Below are 22,491 nucleotides of genomic sequence, written 5' to 3' on the forward strand. Positions count from 1 at the left end.
GCTATAAATTTATTCCATCTCTGGCAGTGCTGTTTTCATCATATAAAATAGAATACATTTATTGGCCAACTGATTTATCGACCAGTTGATTTCTGGGAGCCGATTTCCTTAATTTCGGGGAATTGTGATTGGCCGATACTTACACGTGAAGCCCATCTTATCCCCTAATGATCTTATCTTCATCAGCAAAAGTTTAAAAATCAGTCTCTGTCCTCTTGTGCTCTACAGTGAGAAGTTTGACTGACAGACCGGCCCACCAGGTCAAGTCTGCATGTTTACAGTTATCAATATTCACCCCCACTGTTGCCAACTCAGCGACTTTCATTCTATATTTAGCGACATTTCAGACAAAAAAAATTAATATCAACCAAAATCAAAATCGGAAGGTCAGGCTCTTTAAAGATCGATAACCAGGGATCGGCCAGAAAACTGCAATCGGTGCAGCCATACACACATATTCACGACATCCCTGAAGGATAAGTCCTTTTTTGAGACATTGTTTTGCTTACTTAACTTCTGACCGGAGCTTTGGACGTTTGGATGCGCTCTGCACATTGCAGCTCATGATACCGGCAAAAAGTGTGCGGTACCTACCGCGGCCACCAGGGGCCCCCAGGAGCAATTAATTTTTTTTCTTTTCATCCAAAAAATTATGATTTCTACATGCATTATCAAATATATATTATATATATTATTGTAAAAACAAATCACTTCATATTGAAATTGTGTGTTTTTGATATTATAATGACATAGAAATTATTACTAAAAAAAAAAAAATCAGCTCCTCTGAGGGGGCCCCATAGTGGCCCTGGGGCCCTAAGCAGCTGCTTAGTTTGCTTATGCCTTGGGCCGGCCCTGATGGCAACTATTCGAAATGTTTTCTACTAGAGAATGACTTTTACCGTTACGTAACCCAATAACCACTTAGTTTAATAGTTAGCAACACTTGAAGCTGGTCATTAACTATATCCTACAGAATTGGCATTTTTTAACACAGTTGTATGTCTCAACCAAAAACTGACTGTCAATGCAATTCTATCATTAAAGGTGTACTCAGTTTTCCACACTACATGACAGTATGAAATTCTAAGAATCTATGTAACAAATATAAATGATTTCTATATTATATATATATATGACATTTATTTGAATGAATACTGCTGAACAAGCATTACAGTCGGGTATAGGTTCTATCACTAGAGCACAACATATGAGAACAATGGTGCTAAAGGACAACAATCATAGAAGATTTGATTCCTGGAGAATTTCAGCCATGTTTAACAGGGTTCTTGCAGGTTTCACTAGGATAAGCTTAAGACCTTTTAAAGACGATCATGAATTAAATCTAAGACCAACATGACATATTACCAGAAACATTCAAATTAACATTTTAACAAAAGAAAGCCTTTTTTATCAATTTAAAGATTCATGTTTATCCACTGAAAATTATCAATTTAGCTCTCCATTAAATCAAAACAGCTATCTTAACCTAAGTAATCTTCTCAACAAAACACTTATCTACATACACAACCTTATAATATTTAAGCCCTTTAGCACCAATTTCAGTTTTAAGGGTTTTCAGTTGGACAAGATTTTCAAATTTTAGACTTTTCAAAGCCCTGCGTGAATCCAGGTGTGATCATATTGTAGACTTTGTATTTAGTCTTTGATTTATGAAAAGTCTTATGCTGCTGAAAGCGAGACTGGCTTGAAAACTGCTTACCACATGTCCCACAAACGTTCTTGGTGTTGTGGTTCTGCAGGTGCTGGTGTAGACTTTCACTGAGCATCAAACGTTTCCCACAAACCCCACAAATACAGATTTTGTCCCCTGCGTGTTTCTGCACGTGCGTCTTTAGCTTGTGGAAGTAATGGAAGATTTCTCCACATGCCTTACAGTAATACGACCCATCACGGTTCTGAGTGGCAGATAACTCTGTTGTCGCTGTACTCAGATTTAGGTCTGCTAATTGACTTTTTGCATGCTTTTTGCTTGGTGGACTAAAGTCAACTGAACTTGATGATGCTGATTTGGTCGGGATAGATTCCTTGGTATTGCTGCAGGATTTGCCCTTCGTTACAACACCGGTTTCATTTGGTTGCTGCATTTTGCCAGCTGAATCCAGTACTTTACCAAAGCCATTATTCTGACGACTTTCCACGACAATAACTTCCCTTCCATCTTGGATGCGAGTGTTCAAGGAGATGTTCATGCCACGGTCTTGATTTAGGTATAGACAGTGTTGCTGTGGTTGACTGCTACCAGAATGTTGGGCATCCACCACATTTAGAAGTTGGCCTGAGAAAATTGAGGATAAAAAAAAAAAGTTTTACATGGACTGTTCATGTAGCTGTACCATTGACATAACATGACTTGTAGTTTGATACCTGCTGCTTTTTCTTTCATTTGAAGCAGAGGTGAAGTCGTTTCCTGCTGCTGTTCCATGCTGCTGAGCTCTTCCTCATCTTCCTCGGAGTCTTCGAGGCCCGAAGATTCATCTTCAAACATGACAGTGTAAGGCAGACGATGATTCCCTGGAGAGAAAAGCATTGCTGTATTATTATTTCAACAAAAACATGGTAGGATTTTTGGCTTAGTGCCTAATAAGACAAATTTTAGCTTCCAGAAAGCAAAAATAAAGGGGAACAAATACACACTATGACAGAAACCTAGAAATCAGGCTGCTGCACCTTTGAACAATGCGAATATTCAAAATTCAATTTGTACAATCTTTCATTATTCATTATATTCAAAATAAAGATATTGTTGTTCAAATAAATTCAAATACTAAACACTGTCCTATTCATAGTAAGAAGAGCAACTCGTTTAATAATCTTTTTTTTCCTTTTTGACAAGACAAAAAAAGAATTAGAATAAATAATAAAAATGATATTACCAATTTTTCTATTAGTTGGAACAATTTCAAACCCCATTTAAATGAAATACATTCTAGAAAATTTTAAGATTTGTCTGGTAAAGTCTTAAGATTTTACCAGCAAGACATGAGATAACCAACTGTGTGTCATTTTATGCACCACCTAAATCTTACTCAAGAAAGAATTTATGAAAATTTACTGTTTGGGTACATCAGTAGAAAAAAATAATACTAATCAAAGTTAGAAAATAATCCATCAGTTATTGCTACATCTGACAACCACAATGGAATAGACGCCTCTGGACCATAAAAAAATCAACAAAAAAAACAGTAATTAAGCACGCAAAAAAAAAAAAAATTAAGACATTGGTGGTCCTTTATGACATATGAAACATACATACTGACCTGACCCTTGTTTTGTCTGCAGAACAGTATAACCTGGAAGAAAAAGAGAACACTTATCTTTAAGTGAATGAAAACATTATCAAACATTACACATATAGCATTATGCATGGTTAGTTGCATTCCTAACTGATGCAAAAGTAAAAACACATCTAAATGTAAACCTGCCATGTTGTTTTGATAGGTGGACTTTAAAGATGCATCTCCGATTAAGGACCTTCTCGCAGCACGGACAGTGCCAGTGACTTCTTTCCTGAACTTTGTCAGAACACATACATGGGATCACAAATCTTTCTGCAAACAGAGAAAAACAACCAGGTTTGCTGATTAGGGGCAAACACCTAGTTTAAAAAAAACAACAAATGGATCGTTTCACAGTCAGCTAATGAGCCATTAATTAAATCATTTATTGCCTAAAAAAAAGCATGCGAGTTACTCCATAAAAAGCAAATGTTTTCAAAATTATGTGGAAATGATGCTTGATGTGAATAATATTAATGCACAGTAAAAGTATGAGTTTTTCATTATGCTGCCTTAAGTAGACATCAGACAATAAGTACTACATAAAATGTTTCAAGGACATTGGAAAAATTATGGTATGAAATTTTATTCAACAAAGTTCTCAAACGTAATGTTTAAACCTACCAATGTCATCCTGAATAAAATGGACGGCTATATCATAATGTCTTTTCATCAGGTGGTGCTTTGAGGCAGGCACTTGCTTGAAACAGAAGAAACAGTTCTCCATGGTTGAAAACCTGAGAAGGCGCTCTTTGGAGATGAAGACAGTCTGTTGCCCTGGGAGACGAAAAAAGATTTGATTGGCTCAAAGAAAGGATGAGTGCCACAAAGACATTTCTGATGCTTGAGACATTGAGTGGAATAAGCAATTCATATTTAGGGCACACCAAAAATGAATCAAGCTATGCTTTGTAATAAAGTATTAGAAAGGTGTTAAGCGTTTGTTTACGGAGAAGAAAGTTACTTTATGATCAGCAACAATTTCTGGCAAAATAAACATGATTCTCACCAACAGTGGCGCTAAAGGTAGATGTTTGGGTCTTGCTGTTAACTCCTGAGTCTGGAGCAGATGGGTCAGAAGGAGAATTTTCTTCTTTAACAGCAGGAGCGTTACTGCAGTCAGTGACAAGCTTTGCAGCAACCTCTGTAGTTGTAGTGTTGGTTACATGACAACCTGCACAGAAGAGATGAGAAGAAAAAAAAAAACTGATGAAGAGCGCACCTCGATGTATGTTCTGGAGCAGAAGGTGTGACTCTCTTTTCAGTTAGTCACAATTAATTAACCATTCAGGATTTTTTTTGGTGAGAGAAAACCAAAATGTCTACATGAACAACATGAAACTTAACACAGAAAGGTTTTAAGCAGCTTCTTATATTATATCTGGAGATACCATTTTATTTTGCTATTGAATCTGCATATGTCTTAGAAAACCCCCCACAAAAGCATGTCTAAATAGTTTAGGTCTTGACTGGGATGTGGGTATGGGCTGCAGCGATTAATTGGAATAATTGTAATGTAAAAAGTCAGTTTGCTTAAAGAACACATGCTGAGCAGTAATTAAGTCAAAACTGCACAAAAAGTGTTATATTTAATATTTTTCTGTAAACATGTACTACCCAGAACTCCTTAAGTTGTCTAGTTTTAGTTTCACCCAATTGCATTTCTGTAAAAAAACAAAATAGAGAAAAATCTCCTATTAGCACCTTTTGTTATTCAGTTATTAACAGGTTAATCCAAAAAAAGTAAACAGATAAGCCCAACAGTAGGCTAAGCTTTTCACATGATGATCTTAGAAGTATTATTTAGCTGCAGATGCTTCATTTGGTAAAAATGATTAAGTGTTTACTAAAGGAACGTGTTATTGCATTGAAGGCAACATTTTTTTAAATTTCATTTAAAAGGTTAATTGAATTTTTTTTATTTCCATTTTTTAAAGCTTTTCCAATATTGAACATATATATATATATATATATATATATATATATATATATATATATATATATATATATAAAAAACAGCTTACACTGTGGTCAGGCCCAGGGATGGAGATGGGGAACTAGAAAATTTCTGAAGAAATGTAACCGGGGCCTGCCAAAGTGTGCGGGTCGGTTCGGACACAGCGTTCTGATGCATCAATGCTAAGCTAAGCTAAAAAATTACAAAGTAGCATATGGAGAATCACAAGAATGTTGACTGAATGTTAGTCACTGCTCTCCCTATGGGCAGGCCCCAATGAGTGCACCATCCCCAGCAAACTCAAGCTCTGTTGCAGTCTGAATTTTACAGTCTCCATCTTGTGGACTGTGGAATGTCTGTAAAAGATTCCACTCATGTTTTGCAGAGTTGCGTCTTGCCTTCAGCCATTTGCTCCTGCTTTCTCAGAAATACCTGCAGTGGACCAATTTCTACTTATTTGGATGAAGCTAAGACAGAACCTTGTCATGACTGATTTAGCACGGTGGTGCAGGTTTAGTGAATGGAAGAGGTGAGCTCATTTCAAGTGAAGACATTTAATGTTGCTTGCACCAGGATTTCTATTTTTAAAAATCCCAGATATCAATTACTAACAACTCATCAACTGTGCTTAGTGTTATATATTTACACGTATTTTATAGCAAAAACCCGTCACTAAAGAGGATTAGCGCGTTACCAACATGTAAACAAGTGGTTCAAGGCGGAAATCGCACCCAAAATTCACACAAAGCCTCATGGGGGCTGGGAATAAGGTGGGTAGTCTGTTTGAAACTGGATGCTTGTGAATAATTAAACAGGCGGACACAATAAACCATCATTTCTGTTGAATTCATTAATCATGAGAATCAAACCAATACGGCATGGACTGACCTTGTTTCTTTGGCAACTTTTTCTTCAGGATAATCTCCAACAGAGACGAGTGGCGCTTGTTTTCCTCCTTCAGCCGGGTGACCTCTTGCTCGTACGCTTCTATAGTTTTGTCGATGACATCAAGGATTTCGGATGTAGCAGTTCGCAGTCGCCCAGCCACAAACAACTTTAGCTCCTCCAGTTGGCTCATTTTCACAGTTTTACCCACTTAAGACCTTTCGGACACACGAGAAATGCTACTCCAGTCAAAGAACATTTCCGCTCTTTGCATTCAAACAGCCGGTTTTATCTGCGGATTACACGACCAGTTTAAAATGTCGCCCCCTCTCGCACCGGAGTATGTTGGACGCAAACATGAGCAGGCAATATTCAAGAGCATATTAAGAATTTTCAGAACCATAAGTTAAAAAAATGCAAGTGACGTTCAAAAAACGTCAGATATGCCAGTTTACTAAAAAAAAACACCCAACATTAAGTTACATTTTGTGGTCTACAATACCAGGACTACTAAAGTTGGCCAAATGCTCTCCAGAAATTGTCAAAAGACAATTTTTTAATACTTCAAGTGTATTTTAGGGTAGAAGGGAAAAAAAAAATACAATCTCAACCACTCATAGGGAACTGTAGCTTTAGTCAGCCAACCACACATCCAGGACGTGGGCAGCAACTCTTGCAATTCTTTGGTTCAACTGAGTTTATTTGATCCAAACAAGAGTTCTCAAGATGTACTCTTCTCTAAAACTGGCAGTGGCAATAGAGCATTATAAAATGTATTGAAAAATGTTGAGCAGTGATGGAAACTGTCCGTTTGGAACTTTCTGGTGATCCCAAGAGAAGATTCACTCCTCAAAGGCATTGCTACCAGCTTCAGTCAACTTAGTCAGTGGTCTCTGCAAAGAACAATTCATTAAAGTTCATGTACTCTTAATACACATTACAAATCGTAATGCAGTACATTACTGTGTACAATTTAGCCACACAATGGAGGTAAATCACCGTGGCCAGCATATATTTTAAAGAGTCTTTTTTTGGTTCCAGTCAGGTAGCTGCCAGTTTACTGTTAGCTTAATGAAGAGCACATAATGTTGTAGGAGGACTATATCGTGGGTCTCTGTGAGGCAGGGGTCTCAAACTCCAGTCCTCGAGGGCCGCAGTCCTGCAACCTTTAGATGTGTCTCTGCTGCACCACACCTGAATAGAATAATTAGGTCATTAAGGCTCTGGAAAACTGATCTACACAAGGAGGAGGTCATTAAGTCATTTCATTCCAGTGTTTTGTACCTGTGGCACATCTAAAAACTGCAGGACTGCGGCCCTCGAGGCCTGGAGTTTGAAACCCCTGCTGTGAGAGTTTTACACAGACCAGTCACAGAGACGTTGAATGGATTCCAAAAAAAATATTCTTAATTTATTACAAAAAGTCCAAAAATAGTTCAAAAATGATGAATTGGGCCCAAAACTGAGGTCAACATAACAAACTACAACTCAGGTAGTAACACAAAGAACTCAAGCACAAAACTGACCTAACAAACAAGACATGAGGGGAACTTAAATAGTGGCTGATCAGACCCCTGCTAACACACAAGGGGGAACTTAACAAATACTGGTCAATACATTACTAAATCTTTAAATTAAATAAATGTTAGAACTGATCTAACTTCCAAAAAGAAGAAACATTAAAGAAATGGTCAAACTAAACTAAAGAAGACCAAATTTCCCCTTCGCCTGGCAAACAAATGGAATGACCCACTGACGTTTTCCAGCCTTATAAAGACAGCAATTAGTTGGAGCTCTTCTGTGTGATTCCAGCAGCATCTCCAAAGGAAACTGGTAACTCAAAAGAAGAAGAAATTAATTTGTTGCATTTAACAAAAAAAAATATAAAGAACTGACAGATAAAGTTAACTAAATGTGTGCACTGCAAATAGTTAACTAAAGAGTCAGGCTAATGAAAATAATTTTAAAGATAAAATTCTACACTATTCACTAATCAATATGTAAACTAATGTAAAGGATGAACAGAAAACGATTACCATTCAGATCTCTGTGTGACAGTAGGGACAGCTGTCACAGTCTCATATTCAGGAGTTGGACTTGGCCCCTTAAATCTAGTAAAATGAATGCTCTTTCTTGTTCCATCCCAGAGTGAGTTTGGTGTAGTAAACTTGTCTGGTCTTTAATTAGTCCTCCAGTCAGTGTAACTGAGCAGCCTTGTGCTCTTGTTCACCGTTAGTGCCTGAATTTACAAAAGCCATGATAAAAGAATAAATACTAAATGTGTTCATAGACTGACTTCTCAGGGTTGAAGTTGTTGTGGCTGCAAAAAGTAGGCTAATAGCATATCAGGACAGCATGTGTTTTAAAAATAGTATGTTACTAAAGTCCATGTGTAAAGGCACAACCCCAATACTTTGTGTTGTTGCTGTATCTTTTATTTTGACATTGTCCTACTCAATTATTCTGCCTACTTCTTCATTTAGTATGTATGCTTGTCTGTTTGCTGCATGCTTGTAGGCATTTCTTACACGAATGCCTACATACATGCAGCAGTTGGTCTTTGAGCATTACATGTAAAACTGTCCAGGTGTTTATGTTCCATATATTTATCCTTCCCCAGTCTTTCTATCATTCAGTAAACAACAAATATATTAAAGAAAGGTAGAGACGGTGCTCGTAAAATATGAAAACCCTGATCAACTTTTGGCAAGTGGAAAACAAACCGTTTTGATAAAGGTATGTAACTTTATTTAAAAAAGAACAATCTGCAATTCAGTTCTAATTGTCAACATTTGAAATGTCATAAAATATTCGTTCCTCATTTTAATTTGCAAAGCAGGTCATAATGAATAGGAGGAAACTTAGAAACAGTTAATGAAAATAACAAGCTTGAATAAGCTGTCATTTTTTTTGCATCTCTAAATATATTTTCAATCAAAAAGCTTCGACCTGAGCAAGCCTGAAAGCAGATAGACCCTTTATATTAATCACAATAATCTCAGAAAACTGTCATCTGGAGACAACCTACATGAGGTAATAAGGCATTAAATGACTTTATTGGAAATGTTGAGCAAAACCGAGAGTAAAATTCTCCAAGTACAATCAAATAATGCAATTTCAGTGCTTTTGGGGTGTCCAAGTCGTCTTCCGGTGGTCTACGTTGTGCATTGGGAGGAAGAGGGGTTACATTGGTATCCATACTCACAGCAGTGCTTCCCATCCGCACAGCACACGCCCTGAAAATTATTCACAGAGTTAAAACAAAAGTAGTCACAAAGGTTTTACAATCAAGCAATATTCATTCTACATTTCTGGACAGAACAGATAGAGTTTCTGTATCCCAAATTACTTTTTACTTTATCCTTTTGCTTGTACCATTCCAACTTCTATTGTGAAGCACATAACTGTTATGTGTTAAAGTGTGTGCCAATGATTCCCAAACAACAGAACAGTTGTGTAAGTCATACCAGTGGGTAAGGACAGCAGTTCCACTTGTTTTTGGGTCCCTTGCAGCAACTTGAGCCAACTGGGCAGTAAAATTTGTCATCACAGCGAATGACTCCCTGATTGAAGGAGTTAGCACTGGCTTCTGTCAGAGCTGTCAGTGCTGTCTGCAAAATTAAGGTAGAAAAAATTAGATAAAAACTAAACATACAAGCTGACTATTCTTCTGTATCTGTTTAAATGTATTTTTAATATTCATTTTTGCCAATCTTTTTTTGTTTTTTGGTAAAGGTGCTATCCATTTGTGGCCGCTAAGGGGAGCAGAAATATAATCGGAAAGAAAAACTGCCATACTGTGGTATACCTCCTTCTTAGTGCTTTTGTTCTCAGACACTGAAAGAAGAGAAGCTGGGACTGAAGTCAGAGATTTTTTGTAGGTGAACAGATCCTCCAGTCTTTCCCTAACACACTGAGTGTAAGTGTGGTCACAGTCGTAACCGTACAGACAACAGTGGAAGCCGTCCAGGCAACATTTTGCCTACAAGACAAAAACGTTTTTGAAATTAGTTTTTAGAAATTGTAGAAATTAGTTAAAGAACAGCAAAACATGTTTTCAAGAACTGGATTGAAAAAACAAAAGGAATTTCTCCCAGAAAGTGATTAATTGCTCATCAGTTTGCAGGTCTACTTACAGGAGATAAGGGGCAGCAGAACCAGCCACTCTTTGGGTGTTTGCAGCAAGTCGTGCCATCAGGACATGCGGTGTAGCTGTCACAGTAAACACCTGAACTTTTTAATTGTTCTGGGGAATTGTTTTGTTCGACCTCCTCAAAAGGGGTCAGAGAGAGATCCGGGGTGCTCGACACCTCTGCAGCCACTTTCCTCACAATCGGTATGGTGATCCATGGTTGGTATTGCTTCACACACATCTGAGTGGCAAGGTCACAGAGATAACCTGAGGGACAGCAGTGGGCTAGGTCACTGCAGCAGACAGCCTTCACCCAGACAAATGCAAGGAGGGAGAATCAGTGACACAAGTATTTTTAAGCCTACTACATCACCACACCAGTGACTTAAACGTGTCAGTGTTTCAAAGAATGTGACGTACCTTTGGATACGGACAGCAGTTATATCCACGAGCAGTTTGGCAACAGGTTTCCATATCAGAGCAGGAGCTCCCATCAGGACATCTGATGGAGCAAGATGCAAAGCCCCACAGAAACACTCCTACACACAGCCACACAGTCATCCTCAACATCTAATGGAGAGAGAAAGTCAGTGTTAATTTTTCTAGTATGAGCAGCTGCAGTTTTTAGAAATTTGGTTGTTTATTTCAACAGGATAATGCTGCAGTTCACAGCACCTGTCTGACAAAGGCTTCCTCCAGGACCATAATATTTGTTTTTTGGACCACCCTCCATGTTTCCCTGATCTAAATCCTATTGAAATATTGGGGATGGGTGGGAAGTAAGGTTTACAAAATGGAGATCAGTTCTAGATGACTGATGTCCCTTAAGGAACAGCATATGAAGCAATATTCCCACCAGCGTAAACCCAGGCACTTTCATCAAGCTAATTTTTAAATATGGCCGATATGAATTGTTACTCTGCTTCTTTCTTGTTCCTGTTTCTTCTTTTTGTATTTTGATTAACGTATGTCACAAATATGACCCAACGACACAAAAGCCAAGACCTTCTGAGTCATTTCATGTTCATGGCTTTCCTTGCTAGCATTAAAAGAAACTGAATCATTTTCCCACGACCAACAGAAGCCTTCTGAAGCCAACACAGAAGTGGTTCTGCTGATATTTAGTTTGTGGCGTTCAGTTCAGTATGACTCAACTGGTTTAAGTTATTCTGCATTCCTAAACAGGTCAATGATCATTGTAAATCCTGTTTTAAGCCATATTACAAAATTATGAAACATGACTCACTCAGAAATGTGGGTCATGTCTCATCACCAAATATAGAAGAACTGAGCATTTAAGCAGTCACCATAAATCTTTAGTGGGGTTAAGGTCGGGGCTTTGAAAAACAAGCTTCCCAGAGTGTTGTGGATCAGTTTTCTGTTGTAACATCCAACTGTGTCCGAGGTTCAAACATTAATCCGAACTGCACCAAGCTACCACCATCAGATGGAAAATAATTCCAAAAATTAGTCCTTGTCTACAGTGTAAAAGAAACTGCAGAAAAACAGCTGCCTTAGTCTACTTTGAAGCCAGACTTAAATTACTATAATCTAAGAGGATGTGAGACAAGATAGAAACACCTGCCTGAAAGTAAACAACTTCTAGCTTCACTTCACACTCCACATCGACAAGTCAACTGTATCGGGAGAAATGTTTCACGGTCAAATGAGACAACGTTCAAACACTGTACCAAGAATTAAGCAGCCATCACCATGCTTAATAATTTTATGTGTGTTTGGGAAAATAATCCCAAACACACAAGAAGAAAACCAGCATTGAAACAGATAAAGCAGGCTGACAGGAAGCTTCTGAAGTGGTCCTAACTTCATGCCACTTATTCTAGGAATACAATTTGCAGCCATTAAAGTCAAGTTTGTGGCAACCAATTCAAATTATATACCAAGATGATATATCCAGGCAGAATTGGGTAACATGCTTGCCGATGTTGACAAAATGCTTGCAGTCAAAGTGAAACTTGCTAAGAGACATTTAACCAAATATAAACCAGATGGGTGTTTGTGTACATTTGAACCTGTATGTACACACACACACCCGATTCTTCCTGTTTAAAAGTTAGTAGCATTGCATGTCGTGTTTCAGGTCAAGCTGATCAAAAACACAATGCTTCATATAAATCAATAAAAGTCAGAACAGGATATTCAGGCCAATGACGTTTTTAAGTAAAGCTTTCACCGTAGCTGTAAATTATGGTTAATAAAACAGTTACATGTCAAAAAATAATTCAATGAGACTTATTGAAGTATTACCTTCCGCCAATGAAGTGATTGAAAAGCTTCCTGTCACAAGGTTCCCACTTCCCTTAAATGGTATGCCACTCTCGCTCTTTATAGCAGAAAGTAGACCCTCCCTCTGCACATAGTCAAGATGTGCAGAGGGAGCTGCACGTTTTTGGCTTTACAGTGGAGGTGGGTGTTGTAATCACTATACAAGGCTACAGGCGCACGTGCAATTTTTGAGTCATAAGACCAGTCCAAAAAGTCTAAGTCTTTCCACTACATGAAGCATGTAGAAACATGCCAAAGACACTCTAGAGTTTTAGACTTTTATTTTAAAGATTACAGACATTTATTCCCTGGATTTTAACAGTTTGCAAACCTATATGCAAATGAATCCAAAGCTTAAAATTTTCATATTACAGCATTTATCTAAAAGCTGTATTTCCAAATTTCCATGTCAGAAATGGTTATATAATTAAAAGATTTTGATCAAGTTTTGAACCCCTATGTGTAAACTGTTAAGGAGTCAAGCTCCTTCATTTGCTATTTTATCATTTTATGTTGTCAGTGCAATACAATTACCTCCTTGAGAAACACACTTCACTTTGCTTTTGCACTGAGGCATTATTCATTTCTGGAAAAAGGGAACTCTTAGGTTTCCTTTTGGTGGCGTGTGGCATGTCTAAACCTGCTACTTGAAAAAGAAATTCAAAACGTTTGAGTATCCATTATGTCTGAAACACTTAAAAACCTAATAAGTTTAACTAAGTATAGAAGCCCACATTTTGTTGCAGTTTTATATATGACCTTTCATTTACTGTAAGGATCTTGTGTTTGCATGGTTGTGTGGTGAAGGTTATTAACAAATTGACCTCAATCAATTTTCCCTTCTCCTCACTACTTCTCCTTTCCCTGTTGGGTTCAGTCTGTGGGAAGAATAACCGTTAAAATGACATTGCAGAAAGAAGAAGTCTTGGGTTAGCTGCACCCCAAGACAAAATAAAAAGTATGACTGCCTGGGATGTTTTACTGTTTCACAATAATAAAGTTTTTACTTTCAGGTGTAAGAGGAAGTTCTAAATCAATCACCATTAATACATTTCAGACTAAAGTTTTGTTTCCAACTGCTAAATGAGCAATGCACCCATTTTCAGTTGTAATGTCTCCTATAAAGTTAAAATAAAAGGGAGGATATATATTACCAAAAAGATAATAGTTTATATTATTTTCAAATAGAAAACTATCTTTTGGTTTTTTTAATAGAGTTTTTGATAAGCAGCTCTATGGCATTAACAGGAGGAAGTATCAAAGAATCAGTTTCAATCCTTGTCCAGTTGCAGTTTATCTATTTGGCAACCAGTGTTTATTCTGGTTGTGAAAGTTTCCGTAGATTCCATGGTTGCACAGCGTTATGAATCAGACAATCCCCACAGAATCAGGAAATCAAACAGAAGACTCGTTACTTTTTCATCTGGACAGAAGGAGGTGAGCTACCAATGCTGGTATTAGATCAGTTAGTTCAGAAAGCAAAAACAGCAATGCTGGTTTACGTGCTGCATGTGTATAGTTGCAGGTTCAAACTACGGTGAACAGAGTTAAAAACACAGCACTGCACTTACTGTAGAAAAGTCTGAGGACCAGCATGCGCACCAACCACCATTAACAGGAATGTTTTGATACCTCATCATCTTATAATATCCTACATGCTGATGCTTGTATGGTCTGGCTTTTCTGCACACCCTGTGCTGGTTGTTTGTCTCAAGCTTGCCTAGAAAAGGCCTGGAAAATATAAAATACAATGCCTATAAAAATCATTCGCCCCCTTGGATGATTTTGCCTTTTTATTGCTTTAACAAATCAGTCATGATCAACAAATCTGACATTTTGAACAATACATATATAAATAAACTCCTTTAGTAAAGAAAAAAATATTTCTACAAAATAATTACAAATATTCAGCTCCTTCAAAGTAGACGGTAAAAACATAGCCAGATATAGTCCTGGAGAACAGTTTGTTTCCACCTGCAAGAGAACTGCAGCTTCGGTGAAGATTTGTTTTCCAGCATGACAACAACCTGAAGCACCCAGCAGAAGTGGTTTGAAGACAACTAGAAAGATGTTCTCGAGGGGCCTAGCAAAAGCCAAGACTTCAATCTAAGAGAATTTATAGCAGGACTTGAAAAGGGCTTCTGACAACCAATCACAGCGCAACCTGACAGAGCTTGAGCAGGTTAACGAGAAGAATGGCGTGAAATTGCAGTGCTCAGATGTGCACACCTGACTGAAACCTCTCCACACAGACTCAATGCTATGACTGCTGTCAAAGATGCATTTAATAAATACTGACTTGAAGGTGGTGAATATTTATGCAGTCACTTATTTTATGCTAAATTGAGTAATTTAACTTTCATTGTTTTACAGAAATCAGTTTTCATTTTGACAGGAAGGGCTTTTGTTTTGGTAAATATTTTGGTCAAAGACTAATTTTGTTGAACAGAACCGATTTCTCAAACCGACAACAAAAAACGGTAAAACATTGAAGGGGGTGAATACTTTTTGTAGGCACTATAAACTATAAAATATGTTGTCTTGTTTTCCACTTAGAGCCACGTTCATCTGAACGAACGTTCATCTGGCTCACCGTTCAGCCTCCTGTGCATTGAGGCTCAAAACTTGAGCAAAGCTGATACCTAACTGAAGGCTTATATCCACGAGTAATTCATATCCTCAGAACACTACAACAATGGAGAAAGTCACACAAATTCTTTATTGTTCCTTGTTGCTAAACATTCCCCTGAAGTAACATAAAGGCAGGAAGATTATATATGACAGTCATAATAATCAGTACAAAACCTAAGTGAGACAGTGAGACGCAATGAGATTTTATTGGGAATGTTTACTTATCATTAGAGAAAAAGTGGCCAAGTAAAAATGAATAATGTGATTTGAGTACTTTTGGTGTGTTCCTGTGGTCATCATCTTCTGTCTTCTGCATGTGGTGGAGAAGGAGGCTCCATAATTTACGCTGACCATCAGAACAGCAAAAACCCTGAAATTAGATTCAGCATTAGAGATAAATAAGGACAAATCTTTTACAGTCAACACATTAATTTCTACATACTTGGTAAAGAAAGACTTTCAATTTTCGCAATTGGCTTTTACTATTACTTGTCCCACCACATCTGGAAATGTGCAGTATGACAGGGATAAAATTCAAAATTCAATTATTCCTAAACAACTGAACAGAACAATGAACCGTACCAGTTAGTTAGGACAGCAGTTCCACTGGGCTTTGAGTCCCTTACAGCAACGTGAACCATTTGGGCAGTAAAACTGTTCATCACAGCGAATAACTCCCTGCTCACTGGCTTCTCTTTGAGCTGCAAATATTGTCTGTAAAAATAAGGACAACTTAATCATTATTTCATTTTGTCTCCTAGCTACATATTTTAGCATCAGTATGTTTCATGCACAACACATTAAGTCGATAGTTTCAAAAATATTAATCCTTCAAGCACTTTAAAATGTGTTTTTGTTTTACCAAATGCAGCATATCAACATGATAGGGAAGGCCTATACACATTTAGACCACTAGGGGGAGCAGTAACAAGGAGATGAAAGGAAAAAGAGAATGGTTAAAAATCACAATGCTACCGCTACTATGTTTCACCATGGGGATGGTGTGTTACATCAGAGTTTTTGGTTGTAACATCATAACATGTGATGAAATTAAAGGCTCGTGAATACTTGTACAACGGATCATGGGTGAAAACAGAGTCATAGATTTTACCTCCTGCTCGTTGTTTTGCTCTTCAGATGCTGCAAGGAAAGAGGCAGGGACTGAAGCCAGAGCTTGTTTGTAGTTGAACGGATACTCCAAGCCTTGCCTGATGCAGTGAGTGTAAGTGAAATCACAGTCATAACCATACGGACAACAGTGGTAGCCGTCCAGGCAACATCTTCCCTACAAGACAACAGATGCAGTGATATTCAAAAACGGTAGCCTTCTTGCAAAGTTGCAAAACAGATCCATAGGTAGTGAAAGAAAATACAGTAGGTAAAATTTGCATTCAGCATTTGTTTTTTTTTTACCCTTTACTCCATTTGTGAGCTAATCTGCTTTGATATGTTTCTAAGTGAGGAGTACGGTACTCAAGTTGCTCAGCTGTGAATTTTATGCCGATGGCTTCATTAGAAATATTTAAACTTGTGCAAACATTGACGTGCTGAATGCTTATCCTCACTATATTTTCTATCAATTCCTTTATGACAAGAGACACCTTTCAGCTCACAGATCTACTCACAGGAGAGTATGGACAGCAGAACCAGGCACCCTTCGGATGTCTACAGCAAGTCGTACCATCAGGACAATAATAAAGGTTGTCACAGTACACAACTGAGCTCTTTGTCTGGTCAGGGACGTTGTTGTCTTCAACCTCCTCTAAGGGGGTCAGAGACAGATCAGGTGTGCTTGGAACCTCTGCAGCCACTTTCTTCACCATCGGTATCCTGATCCATGGCTGGTATTGCTTCACACACATCTGCGTGGCAAGGTCACAGCGATATCCATAGGGACAGCAGTGGGCCTTGTCAGTACAGCACACAGCCTGCAGAAAAGTCAAAAACACTCAATAAGAATAACTGCCACCAGGTGTTTAAAGGTCATGACGGTTGAAGGCATGTGGCTTACTTTTGGATATGGACAGCAGCCATATCCATGAGCAGTCAGGCAGCATGTCGACAAATCAGGACAGGAAGTTCCATCGGGACATTTGATGTCGCAAAAAGCAGAGCCCCAGAGAAAGACTCCGACACACAGCCACAAAGCGGTGCTCAACATCTGGTGGAAAAAGGGTGAGAGTTGTTTTTGTTTTATTTTTGTGCCATAATCTTTGCATTCCAACTTTTGCCCACGGGTCAAGACAAAGTAACTGGATAGTTTATAATACATTGCATCAGAGTAAAACAAAAAGAAAAAAAAAGTTGATTTTAGGATATTTGTAATTTCTTACCTTCTGCACACGAAGTGATACAACAGCTTCTTGTCACAAGGTTGGTACATTGCTCTTTATATACAACACTGGACACTCCCCTTGATACAAAGATACAAAGCCAGACAAGCCTTTCTTTAGGTTTGTTGATTAATTATTTCCAGGGTTGAAAACACTCCCACAAAAACCTACCTCGAGGAGCATGACATACATTATGAGGTGGTATTATTGACCTTTGGTACATCACACTGTTTCCCAGTCACAAGACTCAAACAATAGTGATTCAAAACATGATGACAAACTGTAATAAACCTGGATTTGTACATCCACTGTGAACTTATCTTGCATCACCCTAAGCCTGTGCAATAGTTTCAACTAGAGTCTGGTTTGCTTTTAAAGCAGTTCAACCTTAATGTTTTAGTCTCGTCTCATGCACAGATTTCTCTAGGTCTACATAATTTACTTTAAGGTATAAATTCCCTAAAGTCTTAATAGCTAGTCTATTTTATTTTTAAGTGCAATGGGTTTCATCTCTAGCAAATTTGAAGTACTCTTGAATCTCTTTTTTTGCATTTTGTTTTTGAAGACTCTTTACATTCATGTCACAGCACAATGACGCAATTTCTACATGACTGTTGGGTAAATTATCTCTAAACTGTTCTTAGGTATGAGTATGTGCTTTGTTGTTTGTCCTGCGTATTTCCGTGTTGCCCTCTGAAGGAACAACTCCTCGTCTATATAGCAACTTTGTGCCCCAAGTTCAATTTCCCTAGGCTTGCTTCTGACTTCATTTATGGTTCATGAATGACCTGATACAAGGAATGCAACATTTTAGCTCATATACAGAATTTGTCTGTACAAAGTGGTTCTTAATTCACTTCACTTCTCGTGAAGATCTACCAAATTGCTGAATGGACTTTGCTCAGCAATCATCATAAGACCACAGTTATCCATGTTCCACATTTTCCTACCAAATGCTTTTCATCCCCTCAAATTTCTATGAATATGCTGTTTTTCACAAGCTGTCTAAAACAGTTATATTTTTTCCCATTATCTGCAAGCCGTAATTACACAAATTACAATAAAGACCTGAAATATTTCAAAAGTGTAAAAAATCTACATGCCCTTTCTGAAATGACTGATGTATTATTGATTTTGTCTACAGTATGTTCAAGTTTTTAGCTCTACTTGTACACATAAACATCTAGGAGTTAATCTTAAGTGAAACTTAAGATTGCAATGTCAAATATGTTACACAATCACACCCACACAAAAAAAGTATCACTTGTATTACACTTGAAGTTCCAACCAGATAAAGCCAAAAAAAAAAAAAAGTTAAAACAACACTTTTTATTTGTTGAATTCTTGTAGTTTATACATATACACTGCAATGTAACATCTTGCTGAACAAAACAAGAATCTCTTGAGTTCACTATTACCTGCGTGGCTAACATCCTATAACAGATCCAACTTCAATATGAGGCTGGCAAGACACCAGGATCTACATGCATGACACAGGCACCGGCAGAACAGCCTTGTGTAGTGGTGGAAGATGTGAGGTATGAAGTAGGGGGGGGGGGGAAGCATACAGACTTAAGAGCCAAATGCATGGGAAAGAAACACAATAAAAATTTAAATCATCTCAATCCTCAAAATCTACAAAAAACAAAACAAACAAAAAAAAAATCTTGCTGGAGAGAAAAAAAGATGTACCGGTAGTTCCCTCATCTCGACTCCAAATACAGAAGGACCTTAGCATTACATCTTATGTCCACTTTTTTTTTCAATCCTGATGACTGCAGCTGGGTGAAAACCGTTTTCCACAATCAAAGGCAAAATGACACCGGTGAAGTGTGAGGAAAACAGGAGCACTGTAATGACACGGCTTTTAGTCAAGCTCTGAGTCCGACTGAGATGTTGCCTTCTTTTTCTTTTTTCTGCCGTGTTTTTTGTGCTTCTATTTCCTCTTCTTCTTGGATTTTACCTACAGCCAGAAATATATTTTGTTCAACAAATAATTTCACGTATATACAGCACACTACATGAATTAAAATGCCAATGTATAACATAATAGCAAGACGACATTCGTTTTTTTGGGGGAAGGTAGTAACTAAAATTGCTTACAGTGAATTTTAGAGTGAACTTCTCCCTCTCCTTGCTACTTCTCTTTTTCTTCTTGGGTTCAGCCTATAAAAGTAACAAATGTTAATCAATGTTTGACTACAAAACCTCCTAAAATATTATTGCCAGTAACGTTTAACAATTTACAGTGAGGGGAACTTTAGCAGTTTGGCCATAGAGGACCTCTAAACCACGAAAAAGATGTCTGAATGCTTATACATGTTTTGAAATAATAATAATAAAATACTATTTACATTTTACTGAATTCTGCACGTAGAACTGAGTCAGTCAGTTCCTGCAATAATATAATAAATGCAACAATAAGTAATACCTCATCCCAATCTGAGTTAACAGTCGATTTTGATGAGGAGTCTTTGTGACTTCTCTCTGCCTTCCTTTTCCTTTTACGCTCCTTTTCATCCTGATGGAGGCAAGGTTTACTATCATTTTTGTAATGTTTCATTGACTTTAAATCTTCTATAGCTTTATGGTTCAGGCAAATTACCTTGTCTTTCTCTCCATCTTCCCTGATTCGTTTCCTTTTCTTAAGAAAGAAATAGAACAGTTTTAAGATTTTTTATTTCTTTTTTACCTAAGCGCCTTAAAAAGGGCAGAATGAATCATTCTAAAAAGAAAAACCTTGATTTCAGCATCCGAATCGTCATCCGAGATGTCCGATGGTCTCTTGGCTGAAGATCGCTTGCGTTTCCGTTTTTTCTTTATGCTTTTCTTTTCATCCTGTGTTAATACATACAATTTTGTTTCAAAAAAGTTATTCAATTTGTGTTCAGTGGTAACTTACAAATGGAGTTATATCTTAATTTAATTTCGATGCTTTTTTTTTTTTTTGGCCGACCAACTGGTTTGCAGGATTGAAACTGGGACAAAATTGAAATACTAGACTAGATTAATGATTACTAGCATTAACCTCGTCTACATCTACAGCTCAAAAAAAGCTGTAGCTCTTATTAGACTAGATTAATGGTAGTCAGCTTTATTTCCAATCAACTTTTGAAGAAACTGCTTCTTAATCTGTCAAACACATATTGAATTTACATAATCAAAAAGTCGACACTTTCAATTATTGACGTTATTAAAATCTAATCTGACCAGGGTACCTGCTTATAAACAATTCTAATGTGAGCTGTGTTATATGTATTTATATTGGCTAGACAGACATCACAACAAGTAAAACGTTGCAATTATAATCCCAGGGAGCAGATTAGGATTAGACTTTAAATTGAATAGTTCAATTATATGTCTGTTTTTACTAAATATCTCAGGCATGACTTACCTCGTCTTCGGACTCTGAAGAAGAGCTGCTGGAGGAATCAGAACTCGATGAGGAGGAAGATGAAGAATGCTTGAGCAAAACACATTAAAAGCAGGGTTCATGAGATTTTCTTTTTGTGGATGACCCTTCCATTAGTCAATTGGATCGTTGTAGAAAACAAGATCTTTATGAGCTAGCTCAGCATTATAGCATTCCATTTTCTAGTGCAATGGTGAAGAAAGAACTTTATGCCACAATACTTAAAAGCTTAATTAGTAGTGGCATTTTAACTGGTCTAGAAGCAACAGAGGAGTCTAGCTTGAAAGTGGAGGATTCTGGTGATGACTCTGTGGTTCCACAAAAAGAGGTACCTAGTCACATTACTAGTTTTACTAATGCAACTCCTAAAGCTGGTAGGCTGGAAGAAAAACCTGTGACATTGCCACAATATGAACCTTTTTCAGAAGAATCATCTGTTGGTTCAAGGATGGAGGCTCGGTTGAGGGTTCGTCTTGCTCGCCTTCAGCTGGAAAAAGAGGATCGTGAACGGGAATTTCAGCTTCGTAGAGAACTGGAATTAAGGAAGCTTGAAGCAGAGACCGCTATTAGGATGAGGGAGCTTGAGCTGAAGGCTGGTCCAGCTCCTCCCCTTAAGTCTCAAGTAGTTGCATCTCTGGCCTTTGATATCACCAAAAGCATTCCCCTGGTACCTGTTTTTTGTGATTCTGAGGTTGATAGCTATTTTGGAGCTTTTGAAAGGATTGCCTTGGCATTAAACTGGCCCCGAGAGGTATGGGCAATACTGGTGCAGTGTAAACTAACTGGTAAAGCTCAGGAAGCCTGTGCTTCACTTTCCATGGAGGAAGGCTTATCATATGAGACACTTAAAGCTACAGTATTGAGGGCATATGAGTTGGTGCCAGAGGCTTATAGGCAGCGTTTTCGAGCTCTTAGAAAGACCGTGAGCCAAACCTATGTTGATTTTGCACGGGAAAAAATGTTGTTCTTTGATCGATGGTGTGCAGCATGTAAGATTAAAGATAAAGTTTCCCTCCGAGAATTAATCCTGCTTGAGGAGTTTAAAAACTGTGTATCCGAAAAGGTTGCCACTTACCTGAATGAACAAAAAGTCAACACCTTACAACAGGCTGCTGTTCTGGCTGACGAGTTTTCTTTGACACACAAGTCAACTTTCGGTAAGCGTGATCTTTCTTTTCATAATCAACCTTCTCACGTTGACAATGTATCAGCTTCTTGCTCTCCTCCATCTTCATCGAGCTTGAAAGCCGAGAGGAAGTGTTTTTTCTGTTCTAAGCCTGGACACCTGATTGCTGACTGTGAATTGTACCAATGTAAACAACAGGGGATTTCATCTAAACAATCAAAAGGAGTGGGACTAATTCAAACAGCCAATGATCATTCGATGAGAGAGCTATTGGTTAAAACTGATCATCCTGATGAATGTTTTAAACCTTTCATTTTTGATGGATTTGTCTCTCTTACAGGTGAACCTGAAGATCAGTAACCAGTAAAAGTGCTGCGGGATACCGGTGGTTCACAATCCTTGATCTTGAGCAATGTGTTGCCTTTTGATG

At 37.8% G+C, this 22,491-nt stretch overlaps 3 protein-coding genes across 5 annotated transcripts; all 3 read right to left on the bottom strand.

The window, feature by feature from the left end:
* Positions 1–909: 909 nt before the first annotated feature.
* On the bottom strand, positions 910–7,257 carry LOC116730605 (chorion transcription factor Cf2-like). Of its 3 annotated transcripts, none has more exons than XR_004341361.1 (7): positions 6,145–7,257; positions 4,309–4,473; positions 3,924–4,076; positions 3,443–3,572; positions 3,282–3,314; positions 2,389–2,535; positions 910–2,299 (listed from the first exon to the last, which is right to left on the bottom strand). XR_004341361.1 is itself a non-coding variant. In XM_032579950.1 (7 exons), the coding sequence occupies exons 1-7, from the start codon at positions 6,332–6,334 to the stop codon at positions 1,596–1,598; spliced, it is 1,482 nt and encodes a 493-aa protein (XP_032435841.1). In that variant the 5' UTR covers positions 6,335–7,257; the 3' UTR covers positions 910–1,595. The 3 variants fall into 3 exon arrangements, 2 of the variants coding, with proteins under 2 accessions (XP_032435841.1, XP_032435840.1); XM_032579950.1 differs by having other exon boundaries at positions 3,447–3,536; XM_032579949.1 differs by having other exon boundaries at positions 3,447–3,572.
* Positions 7,258–8,866: 1,609 nt separating this feature from the next.
* On the bottom strand, positions 8,867–12,706 carry LOC116730821 (progranulin-like). The gene is made up of 6 exons (XM_032580322.1): positions 12,542–12,706; positions 10,694–10,843; positions 10,278–10,580; positions 9,950–10,123; positions 9,609–9,752; positions 8,867–9,377 (listed from the first exon to the last, which is right to left on the bottom strand). Exons 2-6 carry the CDS (start codon positions 10,841–10,843, stop codon positions 9,297–9,299), a joined length of 852 nt encoding a protein of 283 aa, XP_032436213.1. The 5' UTR covers positions 12,542–12,706; the 3' UTR covers positions 8,867–9,296.
* A 2,553-nt stretch (positions 12,707–15,259) lies between these two features.
* LOC116730823 (progranulin-like) lies at positions 15,260–17,656 on the bottom strand. The gene is made up of 6 exons (XM_032580324.1): positions 17,524–17,656; positions 17,202–17,351; positions 16,816–17,118; positions 16,302–16,475; positions 15,773–15,904; positions 15,260–15,560 (listed from the first exon to the last, which is right to left on the bottom strand). The coding sequence occupies exons 2-5, from the start codon at positions 17,349–17,351 to the stop codon at positions 15,776–15,778; spliced, it is 756 nt and encodes a 251-aa protein (XP_032436215.1). The 5' UTR covers positions 17,524–17,656; the 3' UTR covers positions 15,260–15,560; positions 15,773–15,775.
* Positions 17,657–22,491: the final 4,835 nt, after the last annotated feature.

Source organism: Xiphophorus hellerii, chromosome 13, assembly GCF_003331165.1.
Source record: "Xiphophorus hellerii strain 12219 chromosome 13, Xiphophorus_hellerii-4.1, whole genome shotgun sequence".
Taxonomy (NCBI): domain Eukaryota; kingdom Metazoa; phylum Chordata; class Actinopteri; order Cyprinodontiformes; family Poeciliidae; genus Xiphophorus; species Xiphophorus hellerii.